At 39.5% G+C, this 13,497-nt stretch overlaps 1 protein-coding gene across 4 annotated transcripts in view; it reads right to left on the bottom strand.

The window, feature by feature from the left end:
• The window catches only part of HSPA12A (heat shock protein family A (Hsp70) member 12A), a 272,940-nt gene that overhangs the window by 181,337 nt on the left and 78,106 nt on the right, over positions 1 to 13,497 (bottom strand). For 2 of the 4 annotated variants that reach the window (XM_014558206.2, XM_006183472.3), the window contains one exon: positions 908 to 2,656. The exons of the other annotated variants lie outside the window; for them this stretch is intronic. In XM_014558206.2, the coding sequence (XP_014413692.2) occupies positions 2,437 to 2,656 (220 nt within the window). In that variant the 3' untranslated portion in view covers positions 908 to 2,436. Of the gene's footprint in view, positions 1 to 907; positions 2,657 to 13,497 lie in introns of those variants that run through there. 4 annotated transcript variants of the gene reach the window in all.

Genomic DNA, 13,497 nt, shown 5'->3' with positions numbered 1-13,497 from the left:
CAGAGGAAACCACACAAAATCCAGTCCTTCAGCAAGGCCTGCTTGGTGATCCTCTTCAGGTCAGTGATGATGACGGATGGTTATCCATTCTCCACAACTTCCTGCCGTATAAGCTGAAGTTGTTCCTTTATCATGAAGGTGATTAAACATGCACAGTGTGCACTTACAAAAATCATCCACTTTGTTTTTAAGATTCTGTGACACAGACTATCATTACCTGACATACAACCTAAAAATGGTCTGGGAGGAAAATTAACAATCTTTGCCTGTACTGCTCCATTTCGAACAAACATTTTACTGTTAACAAAAAAGGTAAGGAAGGAGGAATTACTGTGAGCAGCCAGAGCCAAAGCACCCATCTTCTTTACTCAGGCCAATCAAGGCTGGGTGGCCTTAGCCCTGTTAACTCTTGCCAATCAGGATTTCCACAGGACTGATCAACTGCTCACGCCACTGTAGGTGAGGAGTGTATATGAGACTAGCTCAGATACAAAAGGGTGTTAGAATTAATTTTATGAATTAATTTTAAATGCTTTGTGATCATGGTGAAGGAATAAGCAGCTCCGAAAAGGCAAGAACACTTTCAAATCCAGTGACTAACTGCTGCCTGGTCCGGCTAGTGTATTTCACCAAATGGCCAACTCCTTGCCCTGGAAAGGGTGCGTGATGAACTGGAGTGACAAGTGTATGTATTTTCATCTTCCTAAATGTGTGTAACACACATGCCAGCAGACTGGTAACAGACATATGAATGCAGAAAGCAGGAAGAAACAATAAAACTCCTCAAATAAACCATTTTGTGGATCATTAAAAAATTACGAACGTTATGAAGTCTTATCCAAGTTTCTTATTAAAGAACGTCACGTTTGGAGAACTAAACCAAAGATGTAAATAACCACAACCGACCTTTAATGGGAAACCGTTGGCGCTTTTTAATAAGTGTGGTGAGGAGAGTTCAAATCACAGCATAACAGAACTGGTTTAAGTGAATTAACGCAGTTTGTAGTAAGTGTATCATAGAGCAGTATTATTCAATTAGAGGAAGTCACAGTTGAAAACCATTACACTTTAATTCCCTATGAATAAACTGTAACTGTGAAATCAACACTGGAAGAACATGGAAACAGTCAAGCATAACGAACCTACAGAAAGATAATTATCTCCCAATTTAGGAAGTACAGTTGCCTGCCTATCCACCTTTCCAAGCCTATCCTTAGCATACGTGCAAAAATAAAACACAATACAACTACTGCAATTATTACTATCATTTTCTTTTGCCCTTAGGTGAGAAACACCTGACAGCTTCATGCTGAGCCATGCTAACAAAACTAAACCTTTCACTTTCTTTAATAGTAAAATTACCATTACTGAATCATTGTCATAAAAAAAAATGCAGTCAAGTACATTACCACTTATTTTAAATAAACACCAATTTTGAAACAATCAACTTTGAAAAGCTGCATAAGTTTTTTTAAATCCCTGATTACATTTCTCTTTATTCACTGTGGTAGACTGAAACATTGTATTTTTAGAGACTAACTACCACTTAATTTCTTTTTTTAAAAAACAACAACAAACCTGTGTAATGTAGAACAGCAGTGAGGCAGGAAATTGTATGCTTGTCACTTATCATCACTGTGTATAAGAACTCTGATAAAATATGGTGCTCGTGCCACATGAGTACATGGGAAAACGCAGTTAGCTCATAGCACAGAGCACACGGTCTACCAAGATAAGACTCTAAATTCAAGGTTTGGACTTTCACTCAGTTCTGCACTCAGGCCACTAAAGCATTCCCTCCAAAGTCCTTGGGCGGTTTTAGACACAATCAAGAGCATGTATTTTTCATCCCATAGTTAATAATGTGTGTAATTAACATTGAGTATGGGACTACTAGTTTGATGCCAGCTCCTGAATTGTAAGCTTATCTCAGTATATCCAAGAAAGTCATTTGTATGCCACAGTGCCTAGCGATTTCCATGCTACTGCAATTTCTCCAAAAAAGGATCCGACCCAAAACAGAAGCTTCTCTGGGGGCTTTTTAAATCACCTTAAGCCGGTCAGTTCTGTTTAGCCAATTATCCACAAGTGCTGCAGACGTTCAGCATGACATTTGATTAGTGGTATGCACATTACCTAAGAAGATATCAGCATCTGCATTTTCTGTAACCTTCTAAGAGAAGTCACACATAATACAGTAATCAGAAAAAAACCTTATCCCTATAAAGATCAAAAAAAAAAAAAAAACCCTACAAAGAACGTGTATAGCTTACTTATAATTTATGGGTGAATTACTTACAAAAGTGACATCAGAAAAGAACCTATATTCTGAATACAGTGACAAGAACAATGTCTGTAGCCCTTGCCAACACACCAAAGCCAATCATGTGCTTATTAAGAAGGACTTCTAAACATGTCAGCCTTCGGGTTCATGGATCAGCAGTTGGAGCTGTCTGTATCTCTTATTTTTTCAACGCTGTCTTCTTTGTATTCTGGTTTAATTTCACCATCATCCTTGTGTTGAGCTGGATCTTTTTCAGCGCCCTGGTCTTTGGTTTGGGATTCATATGTGGAAACAGGATCTAAAACTACAACTGGCTCAGCTTGCTTTGCACGGCCAATGCACTGTCTCCTGCGTCCAGTGTTACTGGGAGGCCTGGGGGATGAACAGTTAAACAGAGAAATTAAAAGCAGAGAGAGAAAATATTTGTCTTCCCTATTCCTGATAAAACTGAACAAATTGAGGATTCAGATGAGCAAAAAATCTAAAATGTTCTAAGTCTAATCACCATGCAAAAAGTGGTCTTTGAGTTGCCAGCCATTAAAAAAAAAAAAAGCAGCTATTAGATTACATATTAGGAGCAAAGGCCAGAAGAAAGGTGGAAAAAGTCAGAGCAATTAACTGCGGGAAGTGTTAAAAAGCCAAATGCACCTACCTGCTTAATTACACACTCTTCTCAGGATACTCTGTGCGTACCTCTCACTGCCTGCCGGCCCCTGGACTTCCGTCCCACCCCAGCTTAGCTGGAAGGAGCCAGTCAACCCCTGCCTTTGTGTCCCTGGGTACATGTGCTTGCAGATTAGCTCAAAGGAGACTGCGTTAAGGAGGAAAATAAATCACCCCCATCCCTGATGGATTACTGGCAAGAAGAACTCTGGTCAGACCTAGGAGGGGTGAGGGAAGGAACATGGGCAGATGGGAGAACCCAGAGAATAAGTTAAAATGTTAAGTTACCATATACTTTTTCTAAAAAGGAGAATCTTGTTTCTTGAGAAATTTCTTACTGAATTTCAAAAGCAGTCTTTTCCCACTGAGGTTTCCTCTCTTCTCTTCTGATGTAAGAAGCTATTGCTTCTCAAGGTGAATAGGAGACAGTTTTCTTGTGGAAACAGAGATGTCCTGAGACACTCTTCTCTTGAGTCAGGAAATTAGGCTGTCGGCATGCAGGCCTCTCAGAAGTTAGGAGCTAACACCTGAAGGTACCAGACTGCTGACCTGGTGCCTGAAGGTTGAGGGGTGTGTAGTAGGCAGAGCAGAAGCTATTCAGACTTATCTGGTCTTCTTGACAAATGCTAGGATGCTGACCATGAACCAGCACGCCCCGTCACACCCCCACCCTTGGATGTCAGGATATGTACTGGCCAGGCTCTGCCCATTGCTCTACCAGTCCCTTCCCAGGAGTTGACTTCCACTATTTCCAGACCCCTAGGTCACATCTGCTAGTTAAACACTCTTACCACCTAACACTTCTCCCTTGTTGGACTTACCACGGTTATAATTAAATGCTGGCAATCAGTTGTTCACCGTCTACCTCTTCAAGTAAAACATAAGCGTCCACGAGACAGACTGTTCAGCTTTGTTCAGTTATACGCCAGCACCCAGTGCAGACTCATTCGTGGAATAAACAAATGAGCTAACTGTGCGTGAAAGGCTCAGAATGAACACGCAGAGACCAAAGCTCTGGGGTGAGTAGAGCTGGAGGTCTCTCTTATATAACAAAAGCAACTAGAACAAATGATTGGCAAAGCAGCCTGCATGATCCAGCCACAGGTAACAAAAACTCAAACCCAATGACCACATTTGTATCACCTTCTGTCTAGTACCGTGAGATCTGTCCAAATGCTTGAAAACCACTCCTTAGGGCTGTCCAGTTGTACTGTATGACTCAATCATCATCGATAAATGCCTAACACATAACTGTCTTTTTTGGAAGGGGTAAAAGCAAAGAGATAACCAGGAGCCCGAGAGGAAAGCTATACTGTTGTGAGGACAGATTCCTTTATTTCTGCCTGGACTTGACAACACCTTTGTCATCAGAAAACACCACGACACTGTCCATCTACCTTGGCCAAGGATCCACTTCTCAAGATATCTCTTACTATGCCCTGGGGATCAACATGGGATGTAGTTTCCCCAGTGGTACCTGGCTTCACTTTCTCTGATCCAGGCAACCCCTGAAAAGACTATATCCATTAGGGTGTGGTCAGAGAAGCAGAAGCACCATAAATGGTGTCAGGGATTTAGTACAGGAATCAGACCTCAGGCAATGGAGAGAGCGAGTTAGGCAGTCTGTGTGAGTCTGCTGCCTTTGTGTATGATGCTGGGCCTGAAGTCAGCGGTTCTTGCAGCTGAAGAGGAAGATGGGTGAAAAGTGGCAAGAGGCTGAGGACAAACCAGAGCTGCATCTGGCTTTCAGAATCTCTAATCCTGATGATGCAGATGAGCTGCAGGATGAACTTGAGCCCTTCCACAAGGAATTGCACATGCTCCTGGCCCAGGATTTGAGGAAGCTGGAGGAGGAGATGGGGGATGTGGGGGAGCTGTGGGCCAGCTGCTGCCGCATGCCAACTCAGTGACAGTGTGCACGAGCTGTAACAGCGCCTGCCCTATGCAGACCTTTGGAGCGTTTTTTTAAAAAAATACTATGTCACTTCCACCTTCCAAATTTCTCCTGTGGCCAACCCTAACCTGGAAACAAATGGACAAGGGAATTCTAGGAAATGAAGTTCCAGGCTAGCTAAGCTGTTACAGTCAAAGCCACAACAAAGTCTGCAGGTGAGGTTCCCAGGCTAAAACAAGCCAGCCAGTCTGCTCTACGCATGCAAAGGAAGCATCCCTCTCATTCTAGGTGAGCAACTTCCATCAACCCATACTGACCTTCATCACTTTTGGTAGAACTACCCCAGATGCTTTCATGCCCATGTGTGTCTGCAGGTGAAGGGGTGGTGAACACATCCTAACAATGCTTTCTTCATCAGCTGGAGGCTGAAAACTTCCAGGAAGTGCTCTCAGGGCTCCACAACAGCAACAAACAGATGATGATTAAACTGCAAACTCAGAAACTTTGTGTCGCCAGGCTGAAATTATCCTGGAACTGTCTCAGTCCAGAGAATGGTGGTTCTTTCCTGAAGTAAGCATCTCCACTGCAGATTGATCTATTAAGTCAACTACTGGCTACAATTTGAAATTCCTCTGACTGTCACTGAATGTGGCACAGTGGGAAATTTCTCTGAATCTACATGTTGAGAGTCAGAGTAACTGGTTTCTTAAAGATAATGACCACTGACTTGGAATCTCAAAGGGTTACGACTAAAAGGGACTATGACAATCATCCCATCCAACTGTCCTTTTACAGATAAGGAAAATAAGGTTTGGAGTGCGGAAGAGCCTGACCTAAAATCATCCAGCTCATCAGTGGCAGAGCCAGAACAAGAATCAGAAGCTCCTATCTCCCTGTTCCTATTTTTCCCTAATACCACACAGCTATTTACCAAAGACATCTTCTAGAAACACGATATGGATGCCACAGGCTAATTCTGCGAGATCAGGCACGTTCAGGATGGTATAGCTGTAGACTTAACTGATTCTTGCTGAGTTCCTGTTTTCAGCTGCATCTTTCAGATCTATAAAGTCCATCCCTTCAAGCTATCCCTTGGTTTTTTTCCTTTGTGACTTACAGCTAGCTTCTCCTTGTTTGATATCATTAGGCCCATTCCTGGTTCCCAGGGGGAGCTGCCCACGGCTGCTTCTGGAGTGAGGGGCCTTCCCCCTAGGCCTCATTCTAGCTCCAGTCTCATCTTATGAGAAAAGCCCCCATCAGTGATGGTGCCAAGAACCCAAGCTCTTGCTGTAGGCAGCTTGCTCTAGTGGCAGGTTCTAGAAGGTTAATCTGAAGTTTCTCCCCCAAGCTAAAAATCCCAGGCACTCAAATGCAACAATCCAATAGGAACTGCAGTATACTATTGTTCTGTTCAATTTTTCTACTTTAGTTCTTCATCTAAGAGCAATGACCATAATAAGGAATTAAAATCAAGACTCATGAAAGGTATGGCAGACCTTCTCCCGTATGCTACAAAATCTCCAAGTAAAACTAAAATTTATAGGTGATATAAAGAAAGGCTAAAATCATGAATGTTCAGGCTGAGAGGGATTGCTGACATGAACCAGCCCCACCTTTTCATTTGTCAGATGAAGACACCAAGGAATAGCAGATTAAATGATTTGTCCAAGGGCACACAATTTGTTAACAGCAGACACAGGACTAAAATTGTAGAGTCTTGATTTCCTGTCCAGTATTTTTTTTCCTTACCACAACATACCAGTAGGCATTTTTGATCCTTTCAAATAAATATTTTCATGGGTCATTTTAGATCATTTGCTATTTCAAGACAAAAAGAAATGCCAAAAAGCAAAATAAAAGCTAGGAGACAATACACCAGTCTACGGCACTCCATGAAGTCTAATGCCCAGCACAACTTGGTTGCCCTTTTAGAAAGCAGCTACTTTTCTCCAACTGCAAGAGAGCCAGAAGGTGGGGCCTGGGCAGATGGGGCCACATGCTGGTAAAAGGAAAAACCTGACTCCAACTGGTACTGGTACCAGAAGAATCAGAACAATTGCAAACGGTATTGCCAAAGTTGAACTTTATAATAAAAGGACTCGGTGATTTCTCAGACTATGTTACAAGAGATGAAAGTGTGGCATTCTAATTTTTAAAAAGCACATCATTGTTTGCATTCAATGAAATTCCTTTCAAAATCAACTTTCCAAGGTCCAATTATATTCAACAACATTCTAGCTAACATTTCGGCTGCAATTCAAATTAACTAATGCCCAAAAGAGCCCTAATAGACATGGTTCTGAGCTCAATTGAATACAATCAAAGCTCATGAAATGAAGGGGGAAAATGCTTATTTCATGCAAATTTTGCATATCACTCAAGCTTAATTTTACTGATAATATAAAGGTGGGACATTTTAAACATTACAGTGAATGAAACTTTTAAGCGGTGAGAGTTATTTTATAAAATGCTACCTCTGAAAAGCTGATTGCCAAACAGTATAAAAATGGTTTTGAAGCATAAATGCCAAGTTCATTTCTATTTCACTTCTGAGGTAACTATCTTTCAAATCGCAACAGCTGGACTATTTAACACAATCTGGTGAATCAAAGTGTAGTTCTTCTCTGGTCTCCCAGTGGGACGCCTGCATTAGTCTGTGGCAGCCGTCCAACAGATGACGCACAGCCGGACGGTCTGAACTCTGTTTCATTTACAATGAAAATGGATAAAGCTGCAATCATATTTACCACCTTCAAGGACAGAAAACGGAAAGATTTAAATTTTGTCTTTATAAAGTCGTTTCCTGGGAAAACTCCAAAGAGAAAATCAGTTTTATATTTTTCCTTGTGGAAAAACAAGAAGTCTTACTTTTTTTCTACCCCTAAGCCCTTTGTACAGTTACTACAGCAGTGAACAACAGCGGCATTACAACCAAGGTAGTTTTTATTGTTTCTCTCAGATACCCTATTTTTCAGGATATTTTAACACAACTGTCCAAAATTTCCCAAAATAATGTTTAAAACATAAGGTGAAACTTTCTATATTATTATTAATTCTAATACTGTTAAATATAATGAAGGTAGAACAAAGCTAATTTCTTTTGGATTTGTGTACTTTTTAAAACTCCATTTTAGCTCAAAGAATAAACTAGTTTGCCAATTTAGGTCAGCTTCTGTTTGAGGGAAAAATAGATATAATTTTAAATTGTGAACAATAACACTGTTAAACAACAGAATACCGCGTGGTTGAAAATTTGACATCAGTTTCTAGATGCTGATTTTCCGTCAAGATTAACAAGAATTCCTTTTGAACAGAGGCAACAATGGCTGGGCAAGGACGTCTGTGTCCACACTGAGCCATGTTTCCTTTGATGGAGTAACTGCGGCACAGGCACCTGAGTGCACAGGTTACACCCCGGACCACAGTGCACGCTACGGAGTCTTGTCTCAGCTCTTTTATTCCTCTAGTGTAAGCTGGACTGTGCCCATTTACAGATTCCAAAATACACTGGCCCAGAAAGGCTCAGGAAACTGGACCATTCTCACCAGCAAAGTCAATGATAAAGCATGAGCTAGGATTGATTTTAGCTCAGGCAAAGATTCTGAAAATGTGTGTGATACCTTTTTTGGTGACTTTTTTGAAAGCTTTTGTGTAATTTTGTACAACTTTAAAATTAACATGGAAATTCCACTGAGACCTAACTATTAAATGTGAATGTTATTTTAAAAAATATTTTAAGTGACATAAAATCTTCCACAAAATTCACTCTATATAACACTGGCTCCTCAAGAAGGCTGCCATGTAAAAATATCTGCATTTGCATTTTCATTTTCAGAACAATACTTTAAAATTTTAAAAGATTTTTCTTTAAATTTACTATATTATATACTTTTAACTCTCTTTTAACATGGGAAATCACAAAGAATTTAGTGTGCTACTTTTCATATAGTTATATGGCAAAGTATATTTCAAATGAAAAGCAATTATCAGGTTTCAGGAGTCAATTTATCCCAGATCTGAAATTACATTTAGTAGTTGGCAACTTTTATTTGAATAAATTTTAAAATTCTCCTCTACTCCACTATACAAAAATAAAAGGAAACACAAGTACTGCAGAGACTACTGAAAGATGTTTAAAAAAATTACAGAGCACCAAAAGCAATTTGGTTCTCCACGCAGAAATGATATATTTTATGCTAAGTCTCTTAAAATCATAGGTGTTTGCAACTGGAGGCAGATGTTAGAAGGCAATTAATTCTTTGAGAGAATTGAGAATTACTCAGCAGCATTTTTACAGTCATTTTGAGATTTACTCAACAGAATTTTAGCACTAGGTGTAATTCAGCCTCAACAATTAATCTGGAAGAAGCTGTTCTCTGCAGAGCAACTCAGAACACCTGTAAGACAAAACGGACAATCTTCCGGGCAGCCCACAGGAAAACTCCCTCGGAGGGGGCCGGGGGGAAGAGACTAAGTGAGGAGATCTCAACTTCCAGAACATCCAGTTGTTCTGCTAATTTTGTTGTTAAAACTTAATTGTCCATGTCCAGGCACACACGGAGAACCTTTGTAATAGTGCTTTGCTGAGCAGAGCTGTTTCCTGCAGTGTCAGTACACAATTCAGCAGTACTAAGATTACAGTTGAGAGCAGAGCAAATCCTTTAATTGTATAACAGCATCAGATTAAGCAGTAACTTGCATGCAGTTCATTCTGCTACCTCGTAGTCTCTTCTCAGAAACCAATGTTTACTAAGTACAAGGAAGGTGCCCTCCTTTCTCCTTTCATGCATGCAAATACACGCACACACACATGCACAAAAGGAGAGAAAAGAGGAGCGGAGGAGGGGAGGAAATGGTAGAGAACAGGAAGAAAACCCACTCCTTCCACCACAGGGACTAAAAGGACTTCTTTACTCGCCATTTCAACAAAATGTTGACCCAGATTTCTCTTATGGTATACTTACATGACCAACCAAATTAATTTCCTGGGGAGATCAATATTTGAGAGAGTAATTTTATGCCAAGGTTCCCTAAAAGTAAGTTAAGAATCTCAGTTTCTATTTGGTGACATATTTCAAAAGCTCAGATTCTCCGTCTCCAATCCAGAAGAGCAATACTTTTCAGTTTCATTTTTCTACATTAGTTTCTTACTAGAAATAATGGGTGAAAAAAAACTGAAGAGACCAGTGAGAGGTCAAACGATGATAAAATCAATCTTACTTTTAGTTCAAAACCTGAAAGGCAATTAGAGTTTTTTCTTTCACAGAAACGTTTGACTGATTACTCTAACCATGAGACATCTAAAATTTATCTTTTATCAACTACCCTTTGGTATTCAGTTAATGGCTCAAACAAGATGAATTCTTATAAAAATAAATTTGTGTGGGGTCAAAAGTCACATGTATTTAGAGACACCACAGATCTAGGGATTAAATGCAAATCAAAATAAAAATGGTTTCACTGGAAACGGTTATTTTTCCATTGAAATTGAAGTCCTGTAATTGCTACATGGGTTTTTGTTTTTTAAATTCTTCCAGGGCACAATGTGACCTATTTTGACCTCCCAAACAAAAAAGGCAAGCTAGCTGCCTGTCTAATGGTTAAAAGGGAAATTTTAAAGAGTTTGATAAAGCTTAGAGTTTGGGGAAAATCTGAAGTTGAAGAAAAGCATAATGAATAGAGAGGTGTTGACTGGAAGGGTCTCTGGCAATTGTGGCTTAGAAGCACCTTTGAGAATGACCAAGAGATGAGGACACAGCTATGAAATCACTGCAAACCACACCAATTACAAGAGAAACTGGGTTTTCCCCTTTGAAGCAAGGTTTTAGAGATGTAACTACAAGAAAAGAAAAATCACCTTTGAGACTGACTGCCTCGTTTAATTGTAACTATCAGGAGGATATTCACCTTCCTGAAAGTGACTGACAGAAAAAGTGAACGTGGATGAATAAGCTCAACACAGACAGGTAGGCCACTTCTAGAGGAGACTGTTCAGAGACGAAAAAGCAAGATGGAGAGAACACAAGATACTCCCCGGCCTCTGCCTGACTGTGATGCACAACTCTTGTAATCTGCTTACCTCTTTCCTCATACTGCAGGCCCACTTGTCCTGCCTTTCCTTATAACACAGATGTCCTAAAATATGGTGACCAATGGAACCTTAAGCACAAACTCAAAGGCGCTAACTGGTAATTGACCAAAGATGGAGCTGACTCATGGAGGTAAAGCATAAAGTCAATATAACAATAACGTTTATTTGGGGCTGTAGAATGTATGTTTTTGAAACAACTGTATTCACAGTGATTCATCTTTATATTATCATATTATACATCATTAAGGGAAACACCTTTGCAACCAATGAGAACAAATATTTTCAAACTATTTGACTTCTGGGAATGAACTTCTTCAGCATGTTTGAAACGTCAAAAACTAAAAAATGTGTAAATAAAACTTATGCCAAAGACTAAAGTAGCTTAGGCTGGTATTCTTTTTTATTTTTTTAAATTTATTATTTTTTATTTTGAGGTGAGGTAACTGGGTTTTTATTTATTTACTTATGTCTTTTAATAGAGGTACTGGGGATTGAACCCAGGACCTCGTGTTTGCTAGGCACGTGCTCTACCACTGAGCTGTACCCTCCCTGCCAAACTGGTATTCAAATACGGTAATTCCAAAGTTTATTTGTGGAGCGTGCTCCTTTATCAGGACATTTGACATGAAAAACATTAAAACAATTTCTTTCCAACTACTCTTTCAAGTCTTCTTACTAATTCAGATTGGCTCCCCTTCCTGAATACTTTGTTTTATTGGCTAACATTTTCTTCCCTTGGCAAAAGATATTTTAATTGTTTAGGTTAGCCGTAGGAAGAGGAAGGAGAAAGGAAGACATGACACTATCTATGAGTACACAGGGTCAGGGGAGCAGGATATGAGCACCACAGGGCAAATGGAGCAATTTAACTACAGAATCACCACTTCCTATAGGAGGAACCTTACAGACATTCTCTTCCCTTCCATTGCTAAAGCTCTGAGTAACACCCAACACAGTATGCTACAGTCCAAAAGCATGGGCTTTGAAGTTAGAATGAAAAAGGTTCAAATGAAATCTGGCTCAACTGTCAATTAAGAATAGAATTCTGGGCACAGTTTATGACACTAGCCTCAGGTTCCTCATCTGTAAAATGAAGATAATGTCCAATCTCTATCTTCAGAAGAATTAAAATAACGCATGAAAGTACTAGCTTAAATGTTAGTGAAACGTCAGTAACGACAAAAAAAAAAAAAAAAAAAAAAAAAAAAAAAAAAAAATCACAGACGCAAATTCCAAAATCCTGAACCTCCAAATTAGAAACTGGCTCTATTACCCACAGCCTCCATCTATGACCAACATAGACATCTGGCCTATAGCAATTTAAACACATTTTCTCTTGGATGAATGTTCTTATAATATATATATTAATATATATTGATGAAGAGTAATAGAAAATATTAACTAAAAAAACATACAGTGGAGGCTTTTTACCGCCAACTGTTTTCCCAATTTACTCCACCTTCATCAGTTAAGATCATCAGATTCCTGTGTCCTGTTGATAACAGCTATCATGTCTCATGTACCTCCCACAGGGCTAAAATGGGAGACAACTTTACCCATATCTGGCTATACTGCATTTTCTTACTCATTGCTCAACTTATACTTGCTTCTGAAATATTAATTTCCTAGTTACCTGTTAACACCCCAGAATGTGTAAATTTGGAACTAAACCTAACTGGAGTTAAAGAAGCAAGCTTTGGCTTAACTATATTGCACAGTAGTAGTCTGTGTATGCGGTTGGGAGACATGTCAAGTGTCTGTGTCACATTTTTTAAAATGTATCTGCAATGGTGGCAAACTGACAGCTATTTCCAAAAACTGAACCCATTTGCAAAAGCCAAAGTCATCTGGAAACATATGTTGAACATATAGTGATTAAAATGGGCCACGTAATTTTTTGACCAAAATAAACACTGACACTAATTCTTTTATAGGACCAGCAGGGTGGGTCTAAAGCACTCTTTACTTCTCACTCACTTTTTCCAATGCAAAATAAACAAGACAGGAAAGACTGTCCAATTTATTTCCTCTGTGGTCAGGGATCTCTAATCCAAACAGGTGTAAAAGCAATAGCAATAGTGACAGGGTTGGAATGAGTATCCTGACCCCTGAGAGTATGACCCTAAAGGATAACAATCATTTTGATCTGGACTTAAAAGTTGCTACGATATAGTCTGAAAACTAATTATTTTACATTTCTAGGTTGGTGTGTGTTTTACTGTAAATCTGTATTGAGAAACACGTTGGGGGTAAAAAAATACGTGCTTAACTCTTGTTCTTTATCTTAATTGTGAACATCTTTATCAAGTAACCACATTTGTGAGGAATTACTGGGGTTCTAGAGCTGAAAGAGGCTCTGGAGGGTGCTTAATCTACTTTCTTCAATTTTAGATAAGAAACAGCACAACAAAAAGAAAACAAAACAGAGGCTACATGATTTTCCCACAGAAACTTGGCCCAGTCAGTAAGCCAGGTACCCAGCACCTAAGCTTTCAACTCTAACTTTTGTCCTTGATAATCCAGTAGGGGCCCAGAATTATAATTTTAATGTAAGATAGAAAAGGA

Source organism: Camelus ferus, chromosome 11 (assembly GCF_009834535.1).
Source record: "Camelus ferus isolate YT-003-E chromosome 11, BCGSAC_Cfer_1.0, whole genome shotgun sequence".
Lineage (NCBI taxonomy): Eukaryota > Metazoa > Chordata > Mammalia > Artiodactyla > Camelidae > Camelus > Camelus ferus.
The sequence above is the reverse complement of the archived record's forward strand: the minus strand, read 5'-3'. Positions and strand labels throughout refer to the sequence as shown.